Source organism: Podarcis melisellensis (genome assembly GCF_964234715.1).
Source record: "Podarcis melisellensis genome assembly, chromosome: 12".
NCBI lineage: Eukaryota > Metazoa > Chordata > Lepidosauria > Squamata > Lacertidae > Podarcis > Podarcis melisellensis.
In genome coordinates, this window is record NC_138544.1 from 11,986,242 (window position 1) to 12,011,380 (window position 25,139).

General features: G+C 42.4%; 1 protein-coding gene and 1 long non-coding RNA gene across 3 annotated transcripts in view; one reads left to right on the forward strand and one right to left on the reverse strand.

Annotated features, from left to right (window-relative positions):
- Positions 1 to 5,808: 5,808 nt before the first annotated feature.
- LOC309353577 (transmembrane channel-like protein 2) overlaps positions 5,809 to 25,139 on the reverse strand; it is a 134,017-nt gene continuing 114,686 nt past the window's right edge. The window contains exons 9-17 of one of the 2 annotated variants that reach the window (XR_014161939.1): positions 24,519 to 24,671; positions 20,120 to 20,248; positions 17,899 to 17,966; positions 14,514 to 14,753; positions 12,284 to 12,409; positions 11,492 to 11,570; positions 10,003 to 10,123; positions 7,858 to 8,719; positions 5,809 to 6,730 (exon numbers count right to left, since the gene is read on the reverse strand). Coding sequence is in view for 1 of the 2 variants with exons in the window: in XM_081882953.1 (XP_081739079.1) it covers positions 8,484 to 8,719; positions 10,003 to 10,123; positions 11,492 to 11,570; positions 12,284 to 12,409; positions 14,514 to 14,753; positions 17,899 to 17,966; positions 20,120 to 20,248; positions 24,519 to 24,671 (1,152 nt within the window). In the remaining variant the exon portion in view is untranslated. Of the gene's footprint in view, positions 6,731 to 7,418; positions 8,720 to 10,002; positions 10,124 to 11,491; positions 11,571 to 12,283; positions 12,410 to 14,513; positions 14,754 to 17,898; positions 17,967 to 20,119; positions 20,249 to 24,518; positions 24,672 to 25,139 lie in introns of those variants that run through there. The other variant, XM_081882953.1, reaches the window with a different exon arrangement.
- Positions 16,068 to 17,952, forward strand: LOC309353658. Its single transcript, XR_014161983.1, has 3 exons — positions 16,068 to 16,536; positions 17,066 to 17,182; positions 17,868 to 17,952. It is a non-coding gene; the product is annotated as an uncharacterized lncRNA (long non-coding RNA).

The window sequence follows — 25,139 nt, forward strand, 5'->3', positions numbered from 1 at the left end:
GTCACAATTTCATCAAAACTCTGACTTTTGGCAATTCACTCAAAAATGGTGCCAAACGGTTGCAAATACTCCCCTGAAAAGTTTGGTGGTCGAAAGAGAAGTCTTTTTATCATGCGAAAAGAAAACAGCCCTCGACAACTTAACCGGCAGAAAAATATCTTTTGAAAAAATCCCTAAGCCCCGGGGTCACAATTTCATCAAAAACCTGACTTTCGGCAATTCACTCAAAAATGGTGCCAAACGGTTGCAAATGCTCCCCTGAAAAGTTTGTTGGTCGAAAGAGAAGTCTTTTTATCACAGGAAAAGAAATGAGCCCTCGACAACTTAAGCGGGAGAAAAATATTTTTTTGAAAAAATCCCTAAGCCCCGGGGTCACAATTTCATCAAAAATCTGACTTTCGGCAATTCACTCAAAAATGGTGCCAAACGGTTGCACACGCTCCTCTGACAGGTTTGGCGGTCGAAAGAAAAGGCTTTTTATAACAGGAAAAGAAATCAGCCCTCGACAACTTAACCGGCAGAAAAACATATTTTTGAAAAAATCCCTCCCGGGGTCACAATTTCATCAAAACTCTGACTTTCGGCAATTGACTCAGAAATGGTGCCAAACGGTTGCAAATGCTCCCCTGAAAGGTTTGGCGGTCGAAACAGAAGGCTTTTTATCACAGGACAGAAAATCAGCCCTCGACAACTTAACCGGCAAAGAAAGATATTTTTGAAAAAATCCCTAAGCCCCGGGGTCACAATTTCATCAAAATCCTCACTTTTGGCAATTGACTCAAAAATGATGCCAAACGGTTGCTAAAGCTCCCCTGAAAGGTTTGGCGATCGAAACAGAAGCCTTTCTGTCACAGGACAGAAAATCAGCCCTCACCAACTTATCCGGCAGAAAAAGATATTTTTGAAAAAATCCCTAAGCCCCGGGGTCACAATTTCATCAAAAATCTGACTTTCGGCAATTCACTCAAAAATGATGCTAAACAGTTAGAAATGCTCCCCTGAGATGTTTGGCGGTCGAAACAGAAAGCTTTTTATCACAGGACAAGAAATCAGCCCTCGACAACTTATCTGGCAGAAAAAGATATTTTTGAAAAAATCCCTAAGCCCCGGGGTCACAATTTCATCAAAAATCTGATTTTCGACAATTCAGTCAAAAATGGTGCCAAACGGTTACAAATGCTCCCCTGAAAAGTTTGGCGGTCGAAACAGAAGGCTTTTTATCACAGGACAGAAAATCCTTAACCGGCAGAAAAAGATTTTTTTGAAAAAATCCCTAAGCCCCGGGGTCACAATTTCATCAAAAACATGACTTTTAGCAATTCACTCAAAAATGGAGCAAAACGGTTGCAAATGCTCCCCTGAAAGGTTTGGCGGTCGAAACAAAAGGTATTTTATCACAGGACAAGAAATCAGCCCTCAACAACTTAACCGGCAGAAAAAGATTTTTTTGAAAAAATCCCTAAGCCCCGGGGTCACAATTTCATCAAAAATCTGACTTTCGGCAATTGACTCAAAAATTGTGCCAAACGGTTGCAAATGCTCCTATGAAAGGTTTGGCAGATGATACAGAAGGCTTTTTATCACAGGATAAGAAATCAGCCCTCGACATCTTAACAAGCAGAAAAATATTTTTTTGAAAAAATCCCTAAGGCCCAGGGTCACAATTTCATCAAAATCCTCACTTTTGGCAATTGACTCAAAAATGATGCCAAACGGTTGCTAATGCTCCCCTGAAAGGTTTGGCGGTCGAAACAGAAGCCTTTCTGTCACAGGACAGAAAATCAGCCCTCAACAACTTAACTGGCAGAGAAAGATATTTTTGAAAAAATCCCTAAGCCCCGGGGTCACAATTTCATCAAAAATCTGACTTTCGGCAATTCACTCAAAAATGGTGCCAAACGGTTGCAAATGCTCCCCTGAGATGTTTGGCGGTCGAAACAGAAGTCTTTTTATCAAAGGACAAGAAATCAGCCCTCGACAACTTAGCCGGCAGAAAAAGATTTTTTTGAAACAATCCCTGAGGCCCGGGGTCACAAATTCACCAAAAATCAGACTTTGGGCAATTCAGTCAAAAATGATGCTAAACAGTTAGAAATACTCCCCTGAAAAGTTTGGCGGTCGAAACAGAAGGCTTTTTATCACAGGACAGAATATCCTTAACCGGCAGAAAAATATTTTTTTGAAAAAATCCCTAAGCTCCGGTATCACAATTTCATCAAAATCCTCACTTTTGGCAATTGAATCAAAAATGTTGCCAAACGGTTGCTAATGCTCCCCTGAAAGGTTTGGCGGTTGAAACAGAAGCCTTTCTGTCACAGGACAGAAAATCAGCCCTCAACAACTTAACCGGCAGAAACAGATATTTTTGAAAAAATCCCTAAGCCCCGGGGTCACAATTTCATCAAAAATCTGACTTTCGGCAATTGACTCAGAAATGGTGCCAAACGGTTGCAAATGCTCCCCTGAGATGTTAGGCGGTCGAAACAGAAGGCTTTTTATCACAGGACAAGCAATCAGCCCTTGACAACTTAACCGGCAGAAAAAGAAATTTTTGAAAAAATCCCTAAGCCCCGGGGTCATAATTTCAGAAAAAATATGACTTTCAGCAATTCACTCAAAAATGGTGCCCAACGGTTTCAAATCCTCCCCTAAAGGTTTGGCGGTCGAAACATAAGGCTTTCTTTCACAGGACAAGAAATCAGCCATCGACAACTTAACCGGCAGAAAAAGATTTTTTTGAAAAAATCCCTAAGCCCCGGGGTCACAATATCATCAAAAATCTGACTTTCTGCAATTCACTCAAAAATGGTGCCCAACGGTTGCAAAAGCTCCCCTGAAAGATTTGGCGGTCGAAACAGAATGCTTTTTATCACAGGAATAGAAATCAGCACTCGACAAGTTAACCAGCAGAAAAATATTTTTTTCAAAAATTTCCTAATCGCCGGGGTCACAGTTTCAGAAAAAATCTGACTTTCATCAATTCACTCAAAACTGGTGCCCAACGGTTGCAACTTAACTGGCAGATTTTTCTTTCTTTCAAAAAATCCCTATGCCCTGGGGTCACAATTTCAGAAAAAATATGACTTTCGGCAATTCATTCAAAACTGGTGCCCAACGGTTGCACATGCTCCCCTGAATGTTTTGGCGGTCGAAACAGAAGGCTTTCTTTCACAGGGCAAGAAATCAGCCCTCGACAACTTAACCAGTAGAAAAAATATTTTGGAAAAAATCCCTAAGCCCCGGGGTCACAATTTCAGAAAAAAACTGACTTTCGGCAATTGACTCAAAAATGGTGCCCAACGGTTGCAAATGCTCCCCTGAAAGGTTTGGCAGTCGAAACAGAAGGCTTTTTATTATAGTACAAGTAATCAGACCTCGACAACTTAACCAGCGGAAGGAGATTTTTTTTGAAAAAATGCCTATGCCCCAGGGTTACAATTTCAGAAAAAATCTGACTTTCGGCAATTCACTCAAAAATGGTGCCCAACGGTTGCAAATGCTCCCCTGAAAGGTTTGGCGGTCGAAACAGAAGGCTTTTTATCACAGGACAAGAAATCAGACCTCAACAACTTAACCGGCAGAAATTTTTTCTTTCCAAAAAATCCCTAGGTCTCGGGGTCACAATTTCTGAAAAAAATCTGACTTTCGGCAATTCACTCAAAAATGGTGCCCAACGGTTGCAAATGCTCCCCTGAAAGTTTTGGCGATCGAAACAGAAGGCTTTCTTTCACAGGACAAGAAATCAGCCCTTGACAACTTAACCAGCAGAAATTTTTTTTTTTTAAACCATCCCTAAGCCCCGGGGTCAACATTTTTAGAAAAAATCTGACTTTCGGCAATTCACTCAAACATGGTGCCAAACGGTTGCAAATGCTCCCCTGAAAAATTTGGCGGTTGAAACAGAAGGCTTTCTTTCACAGGACAAGAAATCAGCCCTCGACAACTTAACCGGCAGAAAAAATATTTTTGAAAAAATCCCTAAGCCCCGGGGTCACAATTTCAGAAAAAAATCTGACTTTCTGCAATTCACTCAAAAATGGTGCCCAACGATTACAAATGCTCCCCTGAAAGGTTTGGTGGTGGAAACAGAAGGCTTTCTTTCACAGGACAAGAAATCAGCCCTCGACAACTTAACCGGCAGAAAAAATATTTTTGAAAAAATCCCTAAGCCCCGGGGTCACAATTTCAGAAAAAAACTGACTTTCTGCAATTCACTCAAAAATGGTGCCCAACGGTTGCAAATGCTCCCCTGAAAGGTTTGGCGGTCGAAACAGAAGGCTTTTTATCACAGGACAAGAAATCAGACCTCGACAACTTCAGCAGAAAAATATTTTTTTGAAAAAATCCCGAAACCTCGGGGTCACAATTTCAGAAAAAATATGACGTTCGGCAATTCACTCAAAACTGATGCCAACGATTACAAATGCTCCCCTGAAAAATTTGCCTGTGGAAACAGAAGGCTTTCTTTCACAGGACAAGAAATCAGCCCTCGACAACTTAACCGGCGAAAAAATATTTTTGAAAAAATCCCTAAGCCCCGGGGTCACAATTTCAGAAAAAAACTGACTTTCGGCAATTCACTCAAAAATGGTGCCCAACGGTTGCAAATGCTCCCCTGAAAGGTTTGGCAGTCGAAACAGAAGGCTTTTTATTATAGGACAAGTAATCAGACCTCGACAACTTAACCGGCAGAAATTTTTTCCCCAAAAAAATCCCTAGGTCCCGGGGTCACAATTTCTGAAAAAAGTCTGACTTTCGGCAATTCACTCAAAAATGGTACCCAACGGTTGCAAATGCTCCCCTGAAGGGTTCGGCGGTCGAAACAGAAGGCTTTCCTTCACAGGACAAGAAATCAGACCTCGACAACTTAAGCAGCAGAAAAATATTTTTTTGAAAAAATCCCTAAACCTCGGGGTCACAATTTCAGAAAAAAATCTGACTTTCGGCAATTCACTCAAAAATGGTGCCCAACGGTTGCAAATGCTCCCCTGAAAGGTTTGGCAGTCAAAACAGAAGGCTTTTTATTATAGGACAAGTAATCAGACCTCGACAACTTAACCGGCAGAAAAAGATTTTTTTTGAAAAAATCCCTAAGCCCCGGGGTCACAATTTCAGAAAAAATCTGACTTTCGGCAATTCACTCAAAACTGGTGCCCAACGGTTGCAAATGCTCCCCTGAAAGTTTTGGCGGTCGAAACAGAAGGCTTTCTTTCACTGTCAATGGCACCATTTTTGAGTGCGTTTCAGGGGAGCATTTGCAACCGTTGGGCACCATTTCTGAAAAAAAAAAATTATTCCGCCGGTTAAGTTGTCGAGGGCTGATTTCTTGTCCTGTGATAAAAAGCCTTCTGTTTCGAACGCCAAACATTTCAGGGGAGCATTTGCAACCGTTGGGCACCATTTTTGAGTGAATTGCCGAAAGTCAGATTTTTTCTGAAATTGTGACCCCGGGGCTTAGGGATTTTTTGAAAAAAGAAAATTTCTGCCGGTTAAGTTGTCCTGATCTGATTTCTTGTCCTGTGATAAAAAGCCTTCTGTTTCGACCACCAAACCTTTCAGGGGAGCATTTGCAACCTTTGGGTGCCATTTTTGAGTGAAATGCCGAAAGTCAGATTTTTTTCTGAAATTGTGACCCCGGGGCTTAGGGATTTTTTTCAAAAAAAAAATCTTCTGCCGGTTAAGTTGTCGAGGGCTGATTTCTTGTCCTGTGACAAAAAGCCTTCTGTTTCGACCGCTATTGGAGAGGAGGCAAGAAGCTGGGACCCTTCCTGATCCATACTAGATAAGACCTTTATCAGGCTTTCTGTTGACTATTTGACAAGTAATGGTATCTAGAGGTTCAGGCAGGGTTGGTCTGGGTAGACGAATGATTCTTCCCCATGGTATGGAGGCAAAAGACCCAACCCAAGCTCTCCAGTAAGAAGCATCCCTTTACTAGGAATGTCTTTCATCAATATTTGGCAAAACTTCAGGGTTTTTTCTAAAGTTAATTATAGCTCTATGCCACTTCTTTTACACAAACATGCATATAATTCACACATACTTTCACTAATGGGATAATCTGAGTCCAAGCAATAGTTAAATGTCAGTCGTGGTTTGGAAAATGAAACGCAAGGACATACTATAATATACAAATTCCAAGGACCTGTTACTACAACATCATTGTTTAATTGTATGCCACCTTTTCATAGTTAAGCCATGCTGAAGGCGGCTTACGATGTGAAAAGATTTACAAAATACAACAAAAGTCATAAGCAATAAAAGTCAAAGGGCCACAAAACACACCTGTTCTTAATCAAACCTGCCACAGTGAGGTTTGGGGGGAAAAATCCTATGGGATCCCACAGGATGCTTTTTTCAAGCCAAAATATGGGACATTTTTGCTGGAGAGGGCTTCAAGTGCACAGGGAGGGGAGAGTTGCATCAATTCACATATTTTGCTAGCATTTGAACCCACCATGAAAGGTAGGTTAGAAGTAATGTTCTCATATTGCAGATTGGTCATGGTGAGAATGCAGGGAGTGGGATCCTTTGAGCTGGGAGTAAGAAGTTTTGAAGCAGTGGCTTTTACGTCACTTCTTTTGCTCTTAACAGTTCTTAAAATGTAGCTGCTTTTGCATTGGAAAACTTTTATAACCTTTAAAGAGACATTCAGGGTTTCTCCTGTAAATGCATCTAAAGATAACCTCTTAAAAGCCAGGAAGTGAATGAAAACGTTATCATTTGCAACCTTATTTTTCTTTTTTCTTTTTTTAAAATAATTTTTATTAACCGGCCAATCAAATCACATCACATAAATTCCGAATTACAAAGCCGAATTTTAAATTTTGTTGAGGGGACCCATATTTCAAGATCCGAAGGGGGATTCTGATCATCTTGTAACTGCTTTAATGTCCAAATCAGTCCAAACAAAGTTCATAATTCTATCCAGTCTTATCCTGCTGTTTCCACATTACCTCTTGTTCATATATTTTCTCTTTTTTCTTTATGATAGTCTCCTTAAGCCGATAAACACCAATAATAATCCTGTGTGAATTTTTCCGTTCTTCCAATCCTCAAATCGAGATGGTTTCCATATATCATCGCCTTCATAGATAACATCACTTTTCCCATCTTTAATTACAGAACTGTTGTTCTTAAGTCCCTCTGAGGAGTTTCACCCACAATATAAAAACAGCTCTATTTCTCCTCTCAGACTTAAGTCCTCCGACAGAACTTCCCAATATGGCGACGGCACTTTTAACTGCGTCATTCCAAAGCCCTTATACATTCCACGCTCTTCGCAAAATATGCTTTGGTTCAAAAGTTTATCTCCACACAGCCTTAAATCCACAGCTTAAGTCCTTAAAATGACATTTCTGACTTGGGGGGGGGATTCTTGTTTAATCACATAAAAGAAAGAAAGGAAGGTTTACCCCCCCCTCGCCCATCAGTCCCTTTGCCATACCGAGTCTTGGTGTATCTTCTCGTGATTTATACTTGCTCCTTCGACTCTTCTTGTTTTATCAGAGATCTCTTCTGTTAGCAGTCTTTACTCCCCCTTCTTCCTTGAAATATGTGCATTCGCGTCATCCAAATTGTTTCTTTTGAAGTTCTTGCAGCTAGTGGTGCGGATCAGAGACGGCGTCCAGGAGTGCCGAAATCCCACAGGAGGGCATTGTGCCTAGTGCCCCCATCCCCACAAATTTGGGGGTGGTATAGGGCACAGCAGGCAAGGGCAGTCCCACCCCACAATCCTGGGGGGGTAGGGAGTCTATTTACTCCCATCACAGCCTCCAAATTACCTTGTGTGGGTCGGAGAGATGTTATTATCAGCCATCTTCTGATGCGCCCCTAGTGGCCCCTCCCATTTGCAACCTTATTTTTCATGCTTCTTGCCTTCATTCCTAGGTCTATATTTTCAAATAATAATAATAAATTTTTATTTATACCCCGCCCTTCCCAGTTCAGAAAACGGCTCAGGGCGGCTAACAACAAATTTAAAACAATTGATGCAACAAAAAACAGCATAAAATACAATATAAAACGTGAATAACAATTCAGAATTCAAAAATCAATTTAGGGGGGAAATCCATCCAATAAACATTAGATAATCACCAGGGCTAGCTGGCTAAATTAGTCCTATTTGGGCCAGCGAGGAGACCAGGGGAGAATTAGCTGTGGGATCCCAGAGTGGCTAATCTTCATAAAAAGGGGGAAGGAAGGAAGGAAGGGGAATAAAAGAATGGGGGACCTGTTGTCTTAGCATTGCTCATTCTGAACCCACCTCAAAAAAGATATGCTCCTGATGGTTTAAGCACTGCATATGCTCAAAAGGAAAAGGGGGTTTGGAGAAGTCACCACAGGAGGCTGTTTTTATATGATGGACTTTGACAGTGATGTGCTTTAGACCTCAAATGTGGATGTGTAAAATTTCTACTTGCAGGAATTGATGTGCAGCATACATTTCCAGTGCACATAGATGAGTTGTATTTTAATGGTAGTTAATGAGTCTTACCCCTCCCCATTCCAGGGGCTGTTCCCCTAGGCTGTGGCATCTTTGGATTTGGTCTTGGTTGGTTAGGCAGCCCGCCTCTTGGGCTTGGTGGCCGAGTCACTACAACAGCAGGCTGGAGTGTGGCTCCTCTTGCAGGGTTCTCAGGATTACTGTTTCTGGTGGTGCTTGCCTCTTCCTTCATTGCAGGAGTGTTTTTAATGTTGGCAGACTCAGGCTTGTTATCTTGTAAAAGGAAAGGAACATTCAGTGCTTTTTCGCATATTAACTAACCCATCCATGCATCCTTCAGACCTCATTTAGCTGTTATTTTTGTGCACAGCAAAGCCACTGAGGCAAGCAGTTAAATTCCCCTTGATATCTCTATTAGTTGTTGCATTAGCTAAACTTTTATAATAGTTCAACATCAACCTCCAGAGGGACTGCAGTCCACCTTACCAGATGCATGGAGGGACATCCTCATGAATACACAGGATTTGGGTAAGTATCAGTGAGGTCAGAGGGCAATGAAATGCTGACAAGTAAAACCTGAGAATTACACAATTAACAGTGGTATTTTACATAATCAGTAGGTGTAACAGACAACCTGGCACTGGTCAGCTAATTAAGACAATGCTAAAAATCCTTTGAGGGACGCAGGTGGCGCTGTGGGTTAAAGCCTCAGCGCCTAGGACTTGCCGATCGAAAGGTCGGCGGTTCGAATCCCTGCGGTGGGGTGCGCTCCCGCTGCTCGGTCCCAGCGCCTGCCAACCTAGCAGTTCGAAAGCACCTCCGGGTGCAAGTAGATAATAGGGACCGCTTACCAGCGGGAAGGTAAACGGCGTTTCCGTGTGCGGCTCTGGCTTGCCAGAGCAGCGATGTCACGCTGGCCACGTGACCCGGAAGTGTCTCCGGACAGCGCTGGCCCCTGGCCTCTTAAGTGAGATGGGCGCACAACCCCAGAGTCTGTCAAGACTGGCCCGTACGGGCAGGGGTACCTTTACCTTTACCTTAAAAATCCTTTGTCTCTGTTTAGGCCAGAAATGATAGCACTGAAGTTGTCACCTGATGGCATAATGATGTTTAAAATAGTCTGTGTAAAGTGAGCCAGACTATAATCCAGTCATTGGGCAAAAAAAGGTTTTCACTTTTGAGAGAGAGAGATAAATAGTGTCACCAAAAATGCTGATTATATTTCAAAGGCTGGGTTAACCTAGTTTTCACCTAGTGCCTAAATGAGGCCAACATGGGACAACCTGATGCCATTTAGGGAGGGGGTCCCATAATGTGGGGGGCACTGAGAACACCCTGTCTCATGCAGTCACCTGTCCAACAGAAACTAAAATTGGAATAACAATCAGGGCATCCTCAGTAAATCTTAGTCATATTTTCAGGTTTTTGATTCCCAAGTTGTTTAAACCTTTGTATACCAATACCAAAACATTGAACTGAGCCCAGGGATTTACCAAAAGAATTACTGGTACATTGACTAGCATTGATGGAAGGCCAGTGTGTTGGGCTGTTTTTACCTTCTGTTGGTTTGGGTCCATCCATGGCCTTTGCACGTGGAACAAGCAAGTCTTCCAAATCTTGCATTGCGGGATTGGTGGAAGCTTTGTTATTCTTCTTGTTTTTCTCATCTTCACGTTGCTACAGAGCATGGCACATAAAAACGTTAGGGTCATATCCTTTGCAATTAATGGACCTAAGCTCGTCCTGATGATTAATTTCAGTTGGCCTACGCCGAGTAGGACTAGCGTTGGACACAGCTCTCAGGCATCATCATCATCATTTTTTAAAAATAATTATGGTAAAAGCTACAAATTAAGGGAGAACTAAAACAGAGGCTGAGACTTGAGTGTACTCAATATAAACCTGATGTTTTGAAACTGGAAAATTACCTGAAATGCAGCAATATTATTTATTTATAAATACACATACATATGAGAATGGAGAAACAGGGCAGGAAAAATGGTTTAAAACAACAGCCCAGGTTTGAGTAAAGCATTGATGGAGAAACATTGAGGGGAGGGAAGTGACAATTTAAAACAATACCATGATGAATACAATGAGCAGGATGGGACATTGGCAGTTTAAAACAAGGTTTGGGAATAGCGAGAAGGGTGTTTGAAAAAGCTCTGTTGTGTTAGCTTTTTGGTGTCAGCTTCTGTGTTGTGCTCATCTCTGATATTTCTCCTTTTAAAAACCGATTTGTTCTTTTTAAAAAACGACCTCTCAGTGTCCTGCCAGCGTTTAAAACTGTCATTTTCCTCTCAGAGTTTCTTTCTCCCTGCTTTACTTAAACTTCTGCTGTGGTAAAAGAGCTACTGAGAGGGAAATTGTGGTTTAAACAGCAGCAGAGGTTTGAATTAAGCAGGAATAGAGGATCGTGGAGAGAGAGAAAGGTGGCAATTTTAAATAGTTTTGAGGAGAGTGAGCAGGGATGACACTGGGGGAGGACTGGCAGTTTAAAACAAGATCTGAGTACCGAGCGAAGGGAATTTTAAAAGGCTTTGTGTTGTGTTAGTGTCTGTGTTGTACCCAACACTTTTCCTTGTTAAAACTGGTTTGTTTGTTTTCTAAAAAAACCACAAAGCCTCTGTGTACTCTCAGAATGGAGTTCTTCAGGTGGGGTGAGACATTCATTTGGAGAGTGTATTTATGCCAGTGGAGTGGGGCGGGGGGGGGGGCTGGATACATCATATATTTTCAAATGCTTGCCCCTAGATAGAGCAGCACACGGGTATATTTCATATTATAAAAATGTTGTAGCGTTTTTTATATCAGTGTTAAGTGCATCTTAAAAAGTTGGGAATATGAGAATTTATTATGTGGTTTCAATATATAAAGAAGGAGCAGGTAATTCAGGATGAGCTAATATGTACTTAAGGAATGCTAGGAATGTAGCAATCAGCACATGAACTGGCACATGGATTTTTGAACCATGTAGTTCAACAATGTCCCAAAACACCTGTGGTGTTTTCATTTGTAAGTTCATTTGATAAAATACAAACATACCATTTGCATTTTCTTCTTCAGCTCTGCATTGGCGTGTTGATAAGCTTCAGCCACAGCATTCAGGTAATATATAGCAAGGCTACAAAATCAAATATCAGTTAAACTTCTGTGACACCTTACAATGGCTTAAAAGTATACAAAAGAGGCGGGTTTAATTATTTGGGAGACCAAAACACATTGCCTCATTCATGCATTCTCTCAATACTGATCTAAGAAATGCAGTATCAGTTAAACACTTTTATGAGTGTTTTGGTTAATATCCACATTTTCCATCAGTTATTAACAACAACAAAAAAACCCTCTTTCTTTTACAACTCTAGCAAAAAATATCAAAGCACTTTAAGATAATCTATATATAATAAAAACCACAGAAAATTTTAAAATCAGACACCATCAACTATTAAAGAAATACATTGTCTTAATTGCCTGGATAGGTTTGGCAGCATAGAAAAGTTTTCAGCAGGTGTTTAAAGGTTAGAATATTTATAAAATATATATAACCATATCATTAAAAATATCAAAGTGGCTTACAAAAACGTATTGTTGTTTTTGCTGCAGTGGAAAAATAATTTGTATTACGGATATAAGGAGTACAGATGATTTAGGGCGAGAAGACATTTTTGACAAGTTCTGCATAATCCATTAACGGTTGGTTTGATTTCAGGCTACACGCACAGCATGACATTTTAAATCCTAGCAAATTTTAAACCAATAACCTAAGGATACCTCTTGCTAAAATAAAACTCTTCTTCACTCTCAGGTCCCCAGACTACTTTCATTGGAACAACTTACATCATAAGTAGAATGGCGGGTATAATTAGTCCTGGATTTGCCACATAACCGAAGATCTTGGCCACAAAGGGTGGGAAATCGTGTTGGATGGTCTCTTGGATTACATCGTACATTTTCTTTTTCCCACTGGAATGGTAAACAGGTACATATAAATGACAGCATGCAGTACCCATTAGAGGCCATTATCAACTTCTTTCAGAAATGCACCATTCGGAGGAATTCCAAGATTGTGTAGTTCTTTTTGAGTATGTCAAGACGCAGGTGCATGCATCCATTTTGTCTTTTTCCTAAACATAATATTTAATTGAAATTTGTTTTCAGTTACATAAAAGGTAGTGAAAAGTCCACGTACACAGACTTAGTGATGGGGGGCAGTATTCGATTTTCTTTTCTAAAGGGAACATGACAAGCAATCCTCATCTTTGGAAACTTTTATACAGCGCGTTGTGTTCAGCAGGAGCTGGATCAAGAATGTCTTTTTATCAACCTAAACCATTTCACAACTATCAAGAGTGTGGTAGGTTATTTACCAGCTGGGATTTAACGCAGGCATCTAGTTACTTCAGGATAGCAGACATTATACGGTACCATATTCTTCATATGTGCAAGGTCCAGTGGACCACAGACCAGTGTGCCGTGATGCAGTCTTAAAGGGTAGAACAGCTACATGCAAAGAGACTTGTCCAAAATAATCTAAAGAAACTTTGTACATTCCTCCTTCCCTCAAAAGTCTGAGAAGAGATTGCTACTGACACCGCTTATTAACAAAAGAATGGTCCGGACAGTGGAGCAAAAGGAACAATTTGTTCTGAACTGGCTCCACGCTGAGTCAGAGCCAGCAGTGCAGCGAGAAACAGTTACTAAATCAAATTAGGGCTCATTGACATGTTAATCCAGTCTGCGGAGCAATTTGTGCGGAGATGATGCAGAATGGCAGTAAGAAATGCTTATTAATACAGTGATAGTGGAGAATATTCTGAAGAAGTCAGTTCCTGTTTTTCTTTTACCATCTACAGTCATATTACATTGCAGATTTTGGATGGGGAAGCGATGAGAAAAGTTGCTTTGGAAAGCAGGACTTTATTTCTGAAGCTTGTCTGACTTGTCTGGTACTTTGAGTTTCAGTCTATGTATTGATCCATTACATTGCCATCTTCCAGGTTCAGTGCACAGTCTTATATACAGACCCTCCAAGTGTCCCTATTTTCCAGGGACATCCCTGATTTAGAGAAGCTGGTCCCAGTTTCTGATTTCATCCCGGAATATCCCACTTCCCCATAGGATGTCCCTATTTTCATTGGGAAAAAGTTGGAAGGTTTGGAGATATCCGACTGCCGAGCCATCTGAAGGCAATCCTGTATAGGGAAGTTTTCCTAATGTTTAATGTTTTGTTATGTTTTCATATATGTTGGAAGCTGCCCAGAGTGGCTGGGGCAACCCAGTCAGATGTGTGAGGTATAAATAGTAAAATTATCATTATGGAATGGGATGTCCCTATTTTCATTGGAGAAATGTTGGAGGCTATGTTATATAGTTCCCCATAGGGCGGCTCCCTCTGCAACAAGGGAATATCAAGACTCCTAGGGCACACCAGACTGCTCACTGTCCATGGCTTCTCCTTTAATATGTCAATTGCTCATCCTGGATGCTGTCCTACTCTTCAACAGCTCATCTCTTTTCATAGAGGTAAGGCAGGGAAAGTAAAGAAAGAAAACACTGGTCAGGAAAGTCAAGAGAGACAGCAAGTGTCTAATGAGCTAGCAGTAGTTGGAGCAACAGAGCACACTTTCTTTAAAACTCTTTAAAGTTACACAACAATCGACACTCCTCTACCTATTAAATATGTAATTATGGGGCTGATAAGAAAATCTAGGGCAATAGCTAACATTGCGCCAGCACATTTGATAGAACTCCCCTCTGTGATCCACTGCATACACACAAGGTCTGCTCCAGAGGGTCTGCAAAGGTCTGGAGAAGATTTAGGAAGCAGGCATGCTGCAGGGGAGAGGAGGAAAAGGAAAGCCCCATTGTGGAAGCAGCACGGCATTGTTGGCTGTCACCCTAAAGATTAAGAGAAAATCTTTATTATGTATGTTCTTCCATGGGAATAAGGCCCACTAAACACGGCAGTAAACGTGCATAGGATCGGGTCTAGTGTGCATGGTAGGACAAATGAGCAGGAGTCTGGCCTCATGCTAAGGAGGTGTTTTCCACCAGAATCCCCCAATACCTGAATGGTCCGCAGTCGAAGGAGGGAGGCAGGGACATTATGGTGTAGGCAACCGGCAACAGGCTTAGGAACAGGATCAACAGCAAGAGCCCCATATAAAAATTATTGGATTTGGAGGCCTTGAACACGCGCTCATGGGGAACATTGCTACTCATAACAGCCCAGCTCTGGTAATACATGGAGGTTAATAGACGTAGCACATTTATGCCAACTAGTCCTGGTGCATAAAAGGATCCCATCCTGTAAGGAAGGAAGAAAAGAGAGAAATATAGAAAGCTTTTCAGGAAGGCTTTAGCTGCATCCACTTCAGAAACAGCGAACTATAGAAGAGCATAGGAGCCTGGTATTAAGGATGGACTCAGAGCAAGTTCTGCCAGGAAGGAAGTAGTTAGCGACAACAATGTGATCGTACAATAAAGCAAACTCTTTAAAAATAGAGCTTTCCCCTGCCTGGCTTGCAAAATGGAACCATAGCTACTTATTATGACAGTCCCTTCGGTTTCAGCATTAGGGATACATCCAGATGAGCTGTCTCCACCCACTACCCAGATCAGACAGGATAATAATGTGAGATAGCTTGGGTGACTTGAGCAGGCAGAAGAGGCTCCAGCTTCTTTGTAGTGCATAAGACAGTAGAAAGGTTGGATGCCGAAGGGAAAATAAGGTCAGCATACGGATAGCCTCCTCTGAGATAGCATGGCAGAACCAGACATCTTGAGCTCTATCACATCAGCAGCCACCTACTGCAGTGGGACTGGGTGTCTCCTTCATGCTGGACCAGAACTGACTTTCACAGTAAGTAGCCAATGTCCCATTCAATGTCCCAGGATGAGAGAAACATCTAGGTGGAATGTGCACCAATAAAATTGCCTTGGTGGGTGAGATGAAGGAAGGTAGCCATGTGTTTTGGATGGATGGAGGACATGTTGGAACACCAACAGGAGCTTATAGAAGGTGTGGGCATGGAACCAAGCCTGATAAGGTTTCCACACCCCTGTCTGTTTCTAAATTAACTCCCTGGTGGTGGAGTGACAAAGTGGGCTGCAAGTGGCCTTTGGATCATACCTATGGGACCACCTCTCCTGGTATGTCCCACGGAGGACCTTGCGGTCTTCAAATAAAAATATCTTGGAGATCCCGGGCCACAGGGAGGTTAGGCTGGCCTCAACCAGAGCCAGGGCTTTTTCAGCCGTGGCCCCGATCTGGTGGAGCTCTCTGTCACAAGAGACTAGGGCCCTGCAGGACTTGACATCTTTCCGCAGGGCCTGCAAGACAGAGCTGCTCCACCAGGCCTTTGGCCAAGGCACAGTCTGACCAACTTCTTCTGTACTCCTCATAGAACTCTAGCCCAATGTTGCCATTAATTTGACTCTGAATTGATTTTAGAATGTATTTCAATTAATTGATTGTGATTTTATGTAAACTGTGTTATTTTTACTGTTGTTAGCCGCTCTGAGCCCGGCTTCGGCTGGGGAGGGCGGGATATAAATAAATTATTATTAATTATTATTATTATTGTTGCATAACTGTGAGCTGGAAGGACCTCTGGCCTAATAATAACCATAATTTATTATTTGTACCCTCCCCATCTGACTGGGTTGCCCTGCACCTGCCCTTGCCTTGAGAATAAACAGAGACTGGTTCAGGAGGTCCTCCAGCTGTGGAATTTGTCTGGGCTTTAAGGAGAACTTGATAGAGTAGCTGCCCCAGATAGTCTCTTACAAGAGGCAATGTGGTTGTTTAGTGGGCTTACTGGACTTGTAGGATTCCACAGACTTTCACTGGTATATCTGGGGCAGGCACATGGGGGCCTGTGAAACTAAAGCCCTGGGGTCTCTAAAAAAGGGCCTATATGAAGAAAAATAAGGGGCTCTTTATGAGGCTGGCTCCTCTCTTCCTTATTTGAGAAGAAGACATTGCTTTCTTGTCCTTTGCGCCAAGCCTGACTTTTGACTTCTTTTTTCTTTTGAAATTCCCAGTTACTGAGCAGGGGAGAGAGGGAGATTGAAGAGCTAAATTCAAGGTATGAGAACTCCTTTTTCATTTTTGAAATAACAGAAAGTAGGACAGAGAGTGGAGCTATCACTTGGGTGAGGCAGGAGAAGAAACAGCGCAGAGCCTGCTCAAGTCACCCAAGCCGTGTCACACAATCCATCTCTCCCTCCCACTGGACTGAGAAAGAAGCATCTATATCACTTGCTCAATTTCAGGTGCACAGGCTAAAAAAATTTAAAGAGCATACGTGAATGGGGAAAAGAGGGAAGGAGTATTCAGTGAGTATCAAGGAACATAGGATGATGGGAAGCTGCCTTGTAGACCACTGATCAGTTTAGCTCTCTAGTCACTGGCAGCAGTGACTGATGGGGGTCTCTTCCAGCCCTGCCTGTAGATAATGGAGATTGAATCTGGGGTGTTCTGCATGCAAAGCAGATGCTCCATCAATGAGCTATGGACCTTCCCCGGACTGCAGAATATGGAAAAATGTAGGCTCCTGCTCATCATTCATATATAAAATGAACCCCATGATAATGGGTTCCACATTTCTGTTTTAGTGACAAACTGAACAGGCTGCTCTTCCTCGCCCCTGTTCTTTGTTAGATTCTCAGCTTGCGTAAGTTGACACTACATCCTATGGACCTGTGGGATTATCCTAGAGCCTTTTTAAATAGGTAGGTATTTGTTCTATAACCACTGCTCCAAGTAAAAGTTACCAAAATGTGTCTAGCATTCACTTAGAAGAGCCTTAATAATAATAATAATAATAATAATAATAATAATAATAATCCTTTATTGTCACTACACCACCTGTATGCAGTGAAATTAAACGAGCCCCCCCCCGCCCCCACATACACTCAGTCTTGTTCGCAATCTGTGTGCTTGTCAGAAGTCAATTACACCACTATTTTTTTTCCCATTCAGCAGCCCAACAGCCCACGGATAAAAACTGTTCTTTAACCTGTTGGTGCAGCTGACTATACTTCTGTATCTCCTGCCTTAAAGAAGTGCTAGCCAGGATGTGAGTCGTCCCTAAGGATTTTCCTCGCTCTCCTGCGGTAGCGGTCTCCCGTGATGTCATCTAGCGAACTCCGAGGACAACCCATGATGTCATGTGCTGTATTCGCCACCCTCTGTAGGGACTTCCTGTCCGTGGCTGTCAAACCAGCTTACCACACTGTTATACAGTATGAAAGGACACTTTCTATTGTGGCCCAGTAGAAGGAGATCATAAATTTTTGTTTGACACTGCTCTTACGCAAGACCCTAAGGAAATGGAGTCTCTGTTGGGCCTTTAAAAATGCACAGCAGACCTCAGTCTGGTTCATTTCTTAAGTTTTAATTTAGCATTTTCTCTAGCAAAGGGCTACAGTAGACAAGAATATCTCACCAGATCATTCCTTGGTTGAAGATCAAACCGAGCACATTGCCACTAATATCGAACTCAGCATATGAAGGCTGTAATGAAAAAGAGGAAATACGACTGAATGCTAATTTTTTGTATTGGAGGAGTACAGAAATATCAAGGGGAAAATAAAGGATTCTCACCTGAAATAAACCATTGGGTTTCCATTCACTTTTACCCTTTGGATTATTTGAATAAATATAAAAGGGGCCTAGAGATCGCTGATATCTCATTTCAAAAAGGAGTACCCTAATTCAACTATTGTTGCATTAGATATAAAATTATCACTGAATGGCTGTAAAAAGCTTCCTATACATTTATCCTCTTTGAAACTAATACCTGTAGGGTGGAGTTAAAAGTTAACGAACACACAGTAGTTATTTTCTATCCCTGACATTATGGTCTGTATAGACATGCACCAGACCATTCCCTTGTCTCCCAGATCCTGCATTTTCGATCATTTGTTTTTAAAGTGGATTAAAAAAAAAAATTCCTTCACATATTGACCTAGCGAAATGCTGGTTGGATGCAGCATATGCTACGTTTGTCGGATCCCTTATTTCTGCATCTCAGGTAAAATGAATTCTACTTGTATTTCTGCAAATAAGTACATAAAGACACACAACCCTCCATTCCCATCTGTTGGTAGGGTTTTATGCATCCTCCTACTGAACCAAGTCTCCACCTTGTTAGAGAAACTGATGGCAGCACCAAAACTGGGGATGGGTGGAAAGCAGCAAATTGGGAGTAAAATAATAGGATTGCTGAAACAATATGCGTGACTCAGGACTGCCTGTCTTCCGCTGGAATGACAAGCGGGAACAATGTGACCCCATAGATGGAGAATTACATAATGTTGGGGTTGTCAGGAAAGAAGAATTACAGATGCTGTGTAAAAATTGGGAGATATAATGAGCTGTCTAATAATGACTCAGTTTTCTCTCTCTCGTCTAATGTGACTAGCATCAGCTCTCATATATTCCATCTGTGTACTTATTTACAGGGGACAACTTTCATTCTTTGGAAGCTGTTGCTGGTAAATATGTGCTGCTTCTATTTGTTGTTGTCCCAGCTTTTGCCTTGGGGGTGGGGGTGGGAATGCCCAAATGTTGTTAGTGGGATGGGAAAGATGTAATTAGAAGCCACATCAGTGTTTTGTTTTTTAAACAGCAGACATTGGAAGGCCGAATTTTATTATTTAATATTATTATTATTGTCGTCACATTTACATCCCACTTTTTCATCAGGGAGCTTGGTGGCGCACACACACTTATCTTCATAATAACCCAGGGAGGGTAGGTCATCCTTCATGACTGGCCCAAAATCACTGTGATCCCAACAAAAATCCCCCACCCTGCTGTGGTTATAAGCCTTAGAAGGAAATGTTCCCATTGACAGCACTGGGAGTCGTCCCTCCTAAGACCTATAGCAGGAAAAGGGGTTTTCCCTCCTCTTTAGATCATGATTGTGGAGGGACCGGTTAAACTTCTCCATGGGCTGGGCTCCCAGTTAAAATTGCCTCCCCACACTTCTGCCATTAAATTTTAAAAACTGTTGGCATGGTTTATCGTGATGCATTTGACATCAAATCAACTTGGGCAGTTGGTAGAGTTCAGCTTCCTCCCTAGTATCTCTGCAAGTTCCATCTCTGAACGGGGTGGGGTAGGGCACTGAGAATAATCTTGTCTTTCTTATATATGCGCATTAATGGTTCCACATGACGGTACCATGCTTTGCACAGCCTGATGAGTCCTGGACTATTGATAATCTGAGATTTTGGGACTTTTAAGTTTTTCTAGCATATCTTTACCTTCCTGGCTTTTAAGTCCACGCAGGATAGATTGCTGAAGACTAGACAAAGCCTTTTGCCAATTTCAACTGCTGCTGGACAGGCAAGAGCCTGGCTATAGTGATCAATGCACTGGCAATCTCAAGGCTAGGTTACCGTCATTTGTTCTATATGCCACTGCTCTTAAGGCTAGTTCAGATGCTGCAGTTGTTGCAAAATGAAGTGTCATGACACATTTATAAGTCATAACATGCCCCAGCCTGCCTGAGCAGTTACACTAGCTTTATCTGCAGTGCGGGGATCCTAAATGTACATTTCAGTGGTGGTGGGGGAACAGAATTAAAATGTGGCTCAAAGCACTGGTTAAACTCTATTATAAGACAAGAACTTTGCTTCATCTACAGTTCATTTACTTACGAATCCAGCCTCCAGGTCCCAGCACCAGCAATAGTTGACAAATCTGACAAAGCAAGCACGGAGGAAATCTCCCACAAGTATGGTTACAAATGTCACAAGTATATCAGACACAGTGAGCCTCACAAATTCCTGGGGGGGGGGGCAAAAAGTGAGAAGTATTTAGCTAGCATGTTCTCCAGTTTGTATTCTAAGGCCCCCCCACCCGCTATATACATTAAGAAGAAATAAACATTAAAAACAGAAAATTTTCTTTCAGAAGTCACTAATTCAGTAGCCACCAAATTTCCCGTATAATCTTCCTTAGAAAGACTGCGTTGGGACTTGTAGGCCAATCTAAGTGTTCGGTTATACCTGGTACTGAACCAAGCTCACTTTTTACCTCAGAACTCCTTTGCCTCAATTGAATTTGTCCAAGTTGCAGTCCGGCCAACTGGTTATTCAAGTCCCCAAAGGCCTAGCAACACTCCTCGGGCAGGGTTGAAAAGATCTTTTAGGACTATGGCACTGGAGGGTTTTACAGCAGAAGCAAAAATAGGAATTGGAACCACTCATGCCTTGAGATCTTATGACAAAGGGCACCATATAAATCTTATAAATAAATATAAATACATAAAGAAACAGAGCTGGACCAAGACTGTGCTGGCTGTCCAATGTTCCTCCTGTTTTCCTGACCAAGGGAGCTGGCCAGCTTTTGTATTGTTCAAAACATCTGCCTAGTTCTAACTGAGGCAGTAAACCCGTGTGCATGCTGTAGCCCAGGGGTCAGCAAACTTTTTCAGCAGGGGGCCGGTCCACTGCCCCTCAGACCTTGTGGGGGGCCGGACTATATTTTTGGGAAAAAATGAACGAATACCTATGCCCCACAAACAGTGGCGTAGCGTGGGTTGTCAGCACCCGGGGCAAGGCAAGTAATTTGCGCCCCCTAACCCGTGGATTTTAGCACTCGAGTGTGAGCGCGCCCCCCCATGTTGCGCCCGGTGCGGCCGGCCCCCCCTGCACCCCCCACGCTACGCCACTGCCCACAAATAACCCAGAGATGCATTTTAAATAAAAGGGCACATTCTACTCATGTAAAAACATGCTGATTCCTGGACCGTCCTCGGGCCTGATTTGGAAGGTGATTGGGCTACCCACGCTGTAGCACTTCAGTCTGTAGGTGAGGATTCATTTGATTGACTGCTGCAAGTACAGAGTTTTTCTTTCGATGCCATGAGAGACTTCTCCATGACAAGCTCCCTCTCGCTACCTTAACTGGCGCAGCCTAGATGCTTCAGAAAGAGCCTTGAGTCTACTGCTTCCATCTCTTCCTCTTCTCTTGTAGACTCCCATGTCTTTCCTTTAGGTTAGGACACATTTGGTGTTTCTCAAGCAAAGCATCTGTCTGCTGGTGACAGGACTATAAAGCAGCAGGACCGTGGTGTGTGTGTCTTTTGGGCGTCTCCCTGAAATACGACCACCATGAGCAGGGGGGACCCACTTGAATAAAATATTGGGGGGTTGGCAAGCCCCACCCCTCATAATCGATCACATGATACCGCCATTTGAATGTCCGTCAAAGTTTTTTGGGGAAGGCCCTCAAATATTTTACTGGGCAGAGCCAAAGGGACCTCGGCCCCTAGGAGTTGGCTCCTCTGACCACCATGAGGCAAACAGGAGACTAAGAACCCATGCTTGTTTCATTATCCCTTAGCCCTCTTCCTCCTGCTCCTTCTCCCTTCTCCAACTGTCTTTTCAAGTGCTCTTTTCTTTTTCAAATCCCCAAAGTTCTTAACTTCTTCTGCTTCAAACCTGCGCTCTTATTGGTCAGGCAAAGAAAGATTCCATTGCAGGAACCTACTTCTCATTTCTGTTGTGACCACTAGATGTCTCCTGTACTTTAGATTCAGAAAGCTGCATTGTATCTCCTGCCACTCCTTTGTTCTTATGGAGAAAAAATATATATAATTGAAGGGAAGTAATTTTATAAACATCTTCCTCCCTCCGGCCCCCAAATGAGGAACAAAAACTGACCCAATCAGGGGCACTTTGGCACTAATCTTCCACCTGCACTGTTCCATGGAAGCAATAAAATGGGTTGAAGCTGCAGGGGGGAAGCTTTTAATTTAAAGGAGGAATTCCTAATGGAGCCTGCAGACTCTGCCTATTGGTGGTTGAAATACAGTGGGAGATGGTGCAAGCTGAAAACAAAAGACACACACACCAAGGTAACAGCTGGGTTATTTTCTTACACATACCCAAACCGCTACATCTCTGTGGTGTTAATTCCTGTGGAAAAGCACATCTATATCCAATGTCTTTAGTTATGTGACCAGGAGAATGCAAAGGTATTGGCCTTATAAGGCTGCCCCTAGGTATTTGGTTGTCCACTGAAAGAAAAGCTCCACCATTGGAGATAGGATTCCAGAACATTCCAGATCTGCTGTTGATATAAAGTTCTGAAGTGGTCTGTTGGTTCAAGAAGAGAATCTCCATTTTTTGTGTGCTTCCTAGTGCTCTTTGCATAGGTGGTTGGGATGAAAACGCTTTTTTCAAAAACGTTTTTAAAAGACATTGAATGTCATAGCTCACTGTCGCTGTCTAGTGCCACATTTGTATATTGCACTTTACAACACATTTAAAATGTTTAATTTGCAGCTGTATAGCTGAGTCCTAGGTCTACAAAGTGAGGCTGCTGCTACTTTAGGCTATCTTGAGGGGTTATTTGTTATTATTGTGTTTTATTCCTATGGAGAAGCCTTGTCTGTGGTATTTTCCAAAATAAATTGGCCAGCCTTAGTATATACACTTTGAGAGGGGTGAGAAGGTTTTGTTACTTCACCTCAGGCACCAAAACAACTTGAGCCACTCCTGTGGGAGGAAAGTTCTTACTTTACAGTAGTCATAGGGTTGCTATCTAGAAAACCATGGGCCCTAAATGCCCTATTAAAGAAGGGCTACCAACTACCAACAAGGAAGTTACTGTTTTGCTCCTGCAGAAGACCGGGATATAGATTTCATCTGTTGTGAAAGGTGAGTCGTGAAGTTTGATTTTTGATTCTTGCACTATTTGAATTATTGATTGTGCTGGACTTAGGTTAGGATAACCTTTGCACACTGAACACTTGACCCGGTAAATAAAGAACCTTCGTGCAACTGCTGAGACTACGAGGTCCTGGAAAGAGATAGCTCTGAACAGGAGAAGGAACAGTTTAGCTCGGTCAGTATTCTAACTTAAGAAGCTGGTGACAGTGGTCTGGTTATTGCTCTTAACTGCAGCCTGTGGTTAGTGAGGAGAGAGCTGAACCATGAGCCTGGGTCCAAATGGTATGCTAACCTTGGTTTAGCTCTGTGTGGCATGGGATTAAGTAAGACTGGGGAGGAGCAAAGTGACTGTGAGATCTCTTCTGGACCTCTACATTTGGGTGGTTTCAGTAAGTCACAGTTTGGCTTACCGTGATGTACAAACCTTATGTTTCCTTGTGCATTTCTGTTTTGGAATCGTATAAATAAAGCAGAAAGAAATACTACTGCTGACACTTTTTTTACGTACCGTCAAACCTTGGTTGTCGAACGTATTCAATTCCGAAATGTTTGTCAACCAAGGCGAGGCTTCTGATTGGTTGCAGGAGTTTCCTGCACTCAAGCAAAAGTCGCGTCAGACGTTTGGCTTCTGAGAAACATTTGAAAACCGGAGCATTTACTTCCGGGTTTTCGGTGTTCGGGAGACAAAACGGAGGCATTCGGGAGCCAAGGTTTGACTGTATTTGGAAACCTCCATCTTTTGAAGAAGTGCACCTGGCTCTATGGCAGAACATTTGGTCCTCAAGATGTTGCTGAACTACAATTCTCATCAGTCCCAACAAACATGGCCAGTCACCAGGGATGATGGGAACTGTTGTGTACTAAGTTGAATAGGATCCAAAATGCAGCAGTCTGATTGGTCCTAGAACAATAGGATTCAGAATGCAGCAGTCTGATTGGTCCTAGAACAATGCAGCAGTATAATTGGTCCGCAGGAGCCACCCAATCCAGCTCCAGGTGGAAGTGAATCCACAACCTGATTGGCCTACAGGAGAATCCCGGAATTAGCCAATCATGTGCAGCCCATTGTGTAAATAATGTATATAAAGCAGATATTGTGGGGGAACTTCCATTCCTCCTCACCACTATGAGCTGAACAAAGAGCATGAAATCCACTCTGAGTATATTCCAGGAACCTTTGGCCTTGCAGATGCTGCTGAACTATAACTCCCAACACCTACACTATGAGTTCAGGCTACAAAATGGTACAGAATTCCCATGGGTGCACAACACAATTCAGTTTGACGGATTGTGTAGCTCTGATCTCGGTTAAACAGGGCTCACACTACCAGGCCCTGTCTGAGGCATGCTAAGATAAGAGTCTCATGGAAGGACTTACTATTCCCACAGTGGTTTCCCAGCAAGGTCCTCGAGGGACATCGGCTGGATCCATGGAAGGTAGAGAAACAGCACTTCCATTTGCCATAGACGAATTATGATAATTTAGGAGGGTCCAATGTGTTATGTTCCTGATGCTGACTTCTTCAACCAGCTACAACAGAAAACATATTTGTATTAAAATAATCATATTTAATTCTCATAAAATGTATGCTGGGTAAACGTGCATCCTCATAATGGCAACATAAATGATCTAAACTTTAAATGGAAGCAGTTAAACATTGTTAACAACCACAGAGAAGCTGTACCATCCAGGATAAGCACCTGGAAAGCATTTTCCAAGGACTATCTATTGAAGATATGCCAGAATGGACAAGGCAGTCCACAGGCACTGGTTGAGAATGAAAATCAGCTATCTACATTACAGTGCACACTTGGACTGTAAGCGTGGCTGAGAAAAGGGGTCAAATGTGGTTGTCAAGATGTGCAACCAAGTATTCATATTCCAAACATATTGCAGCTCCGTGGGGCTTCTTCCCTCCAAAGCCCTGGTCTGTTTTGTTTTAAATCCCTTGTTTCATCTCCTATAGCAAGACTGAAGTCATACAACATTTGTCGGTTA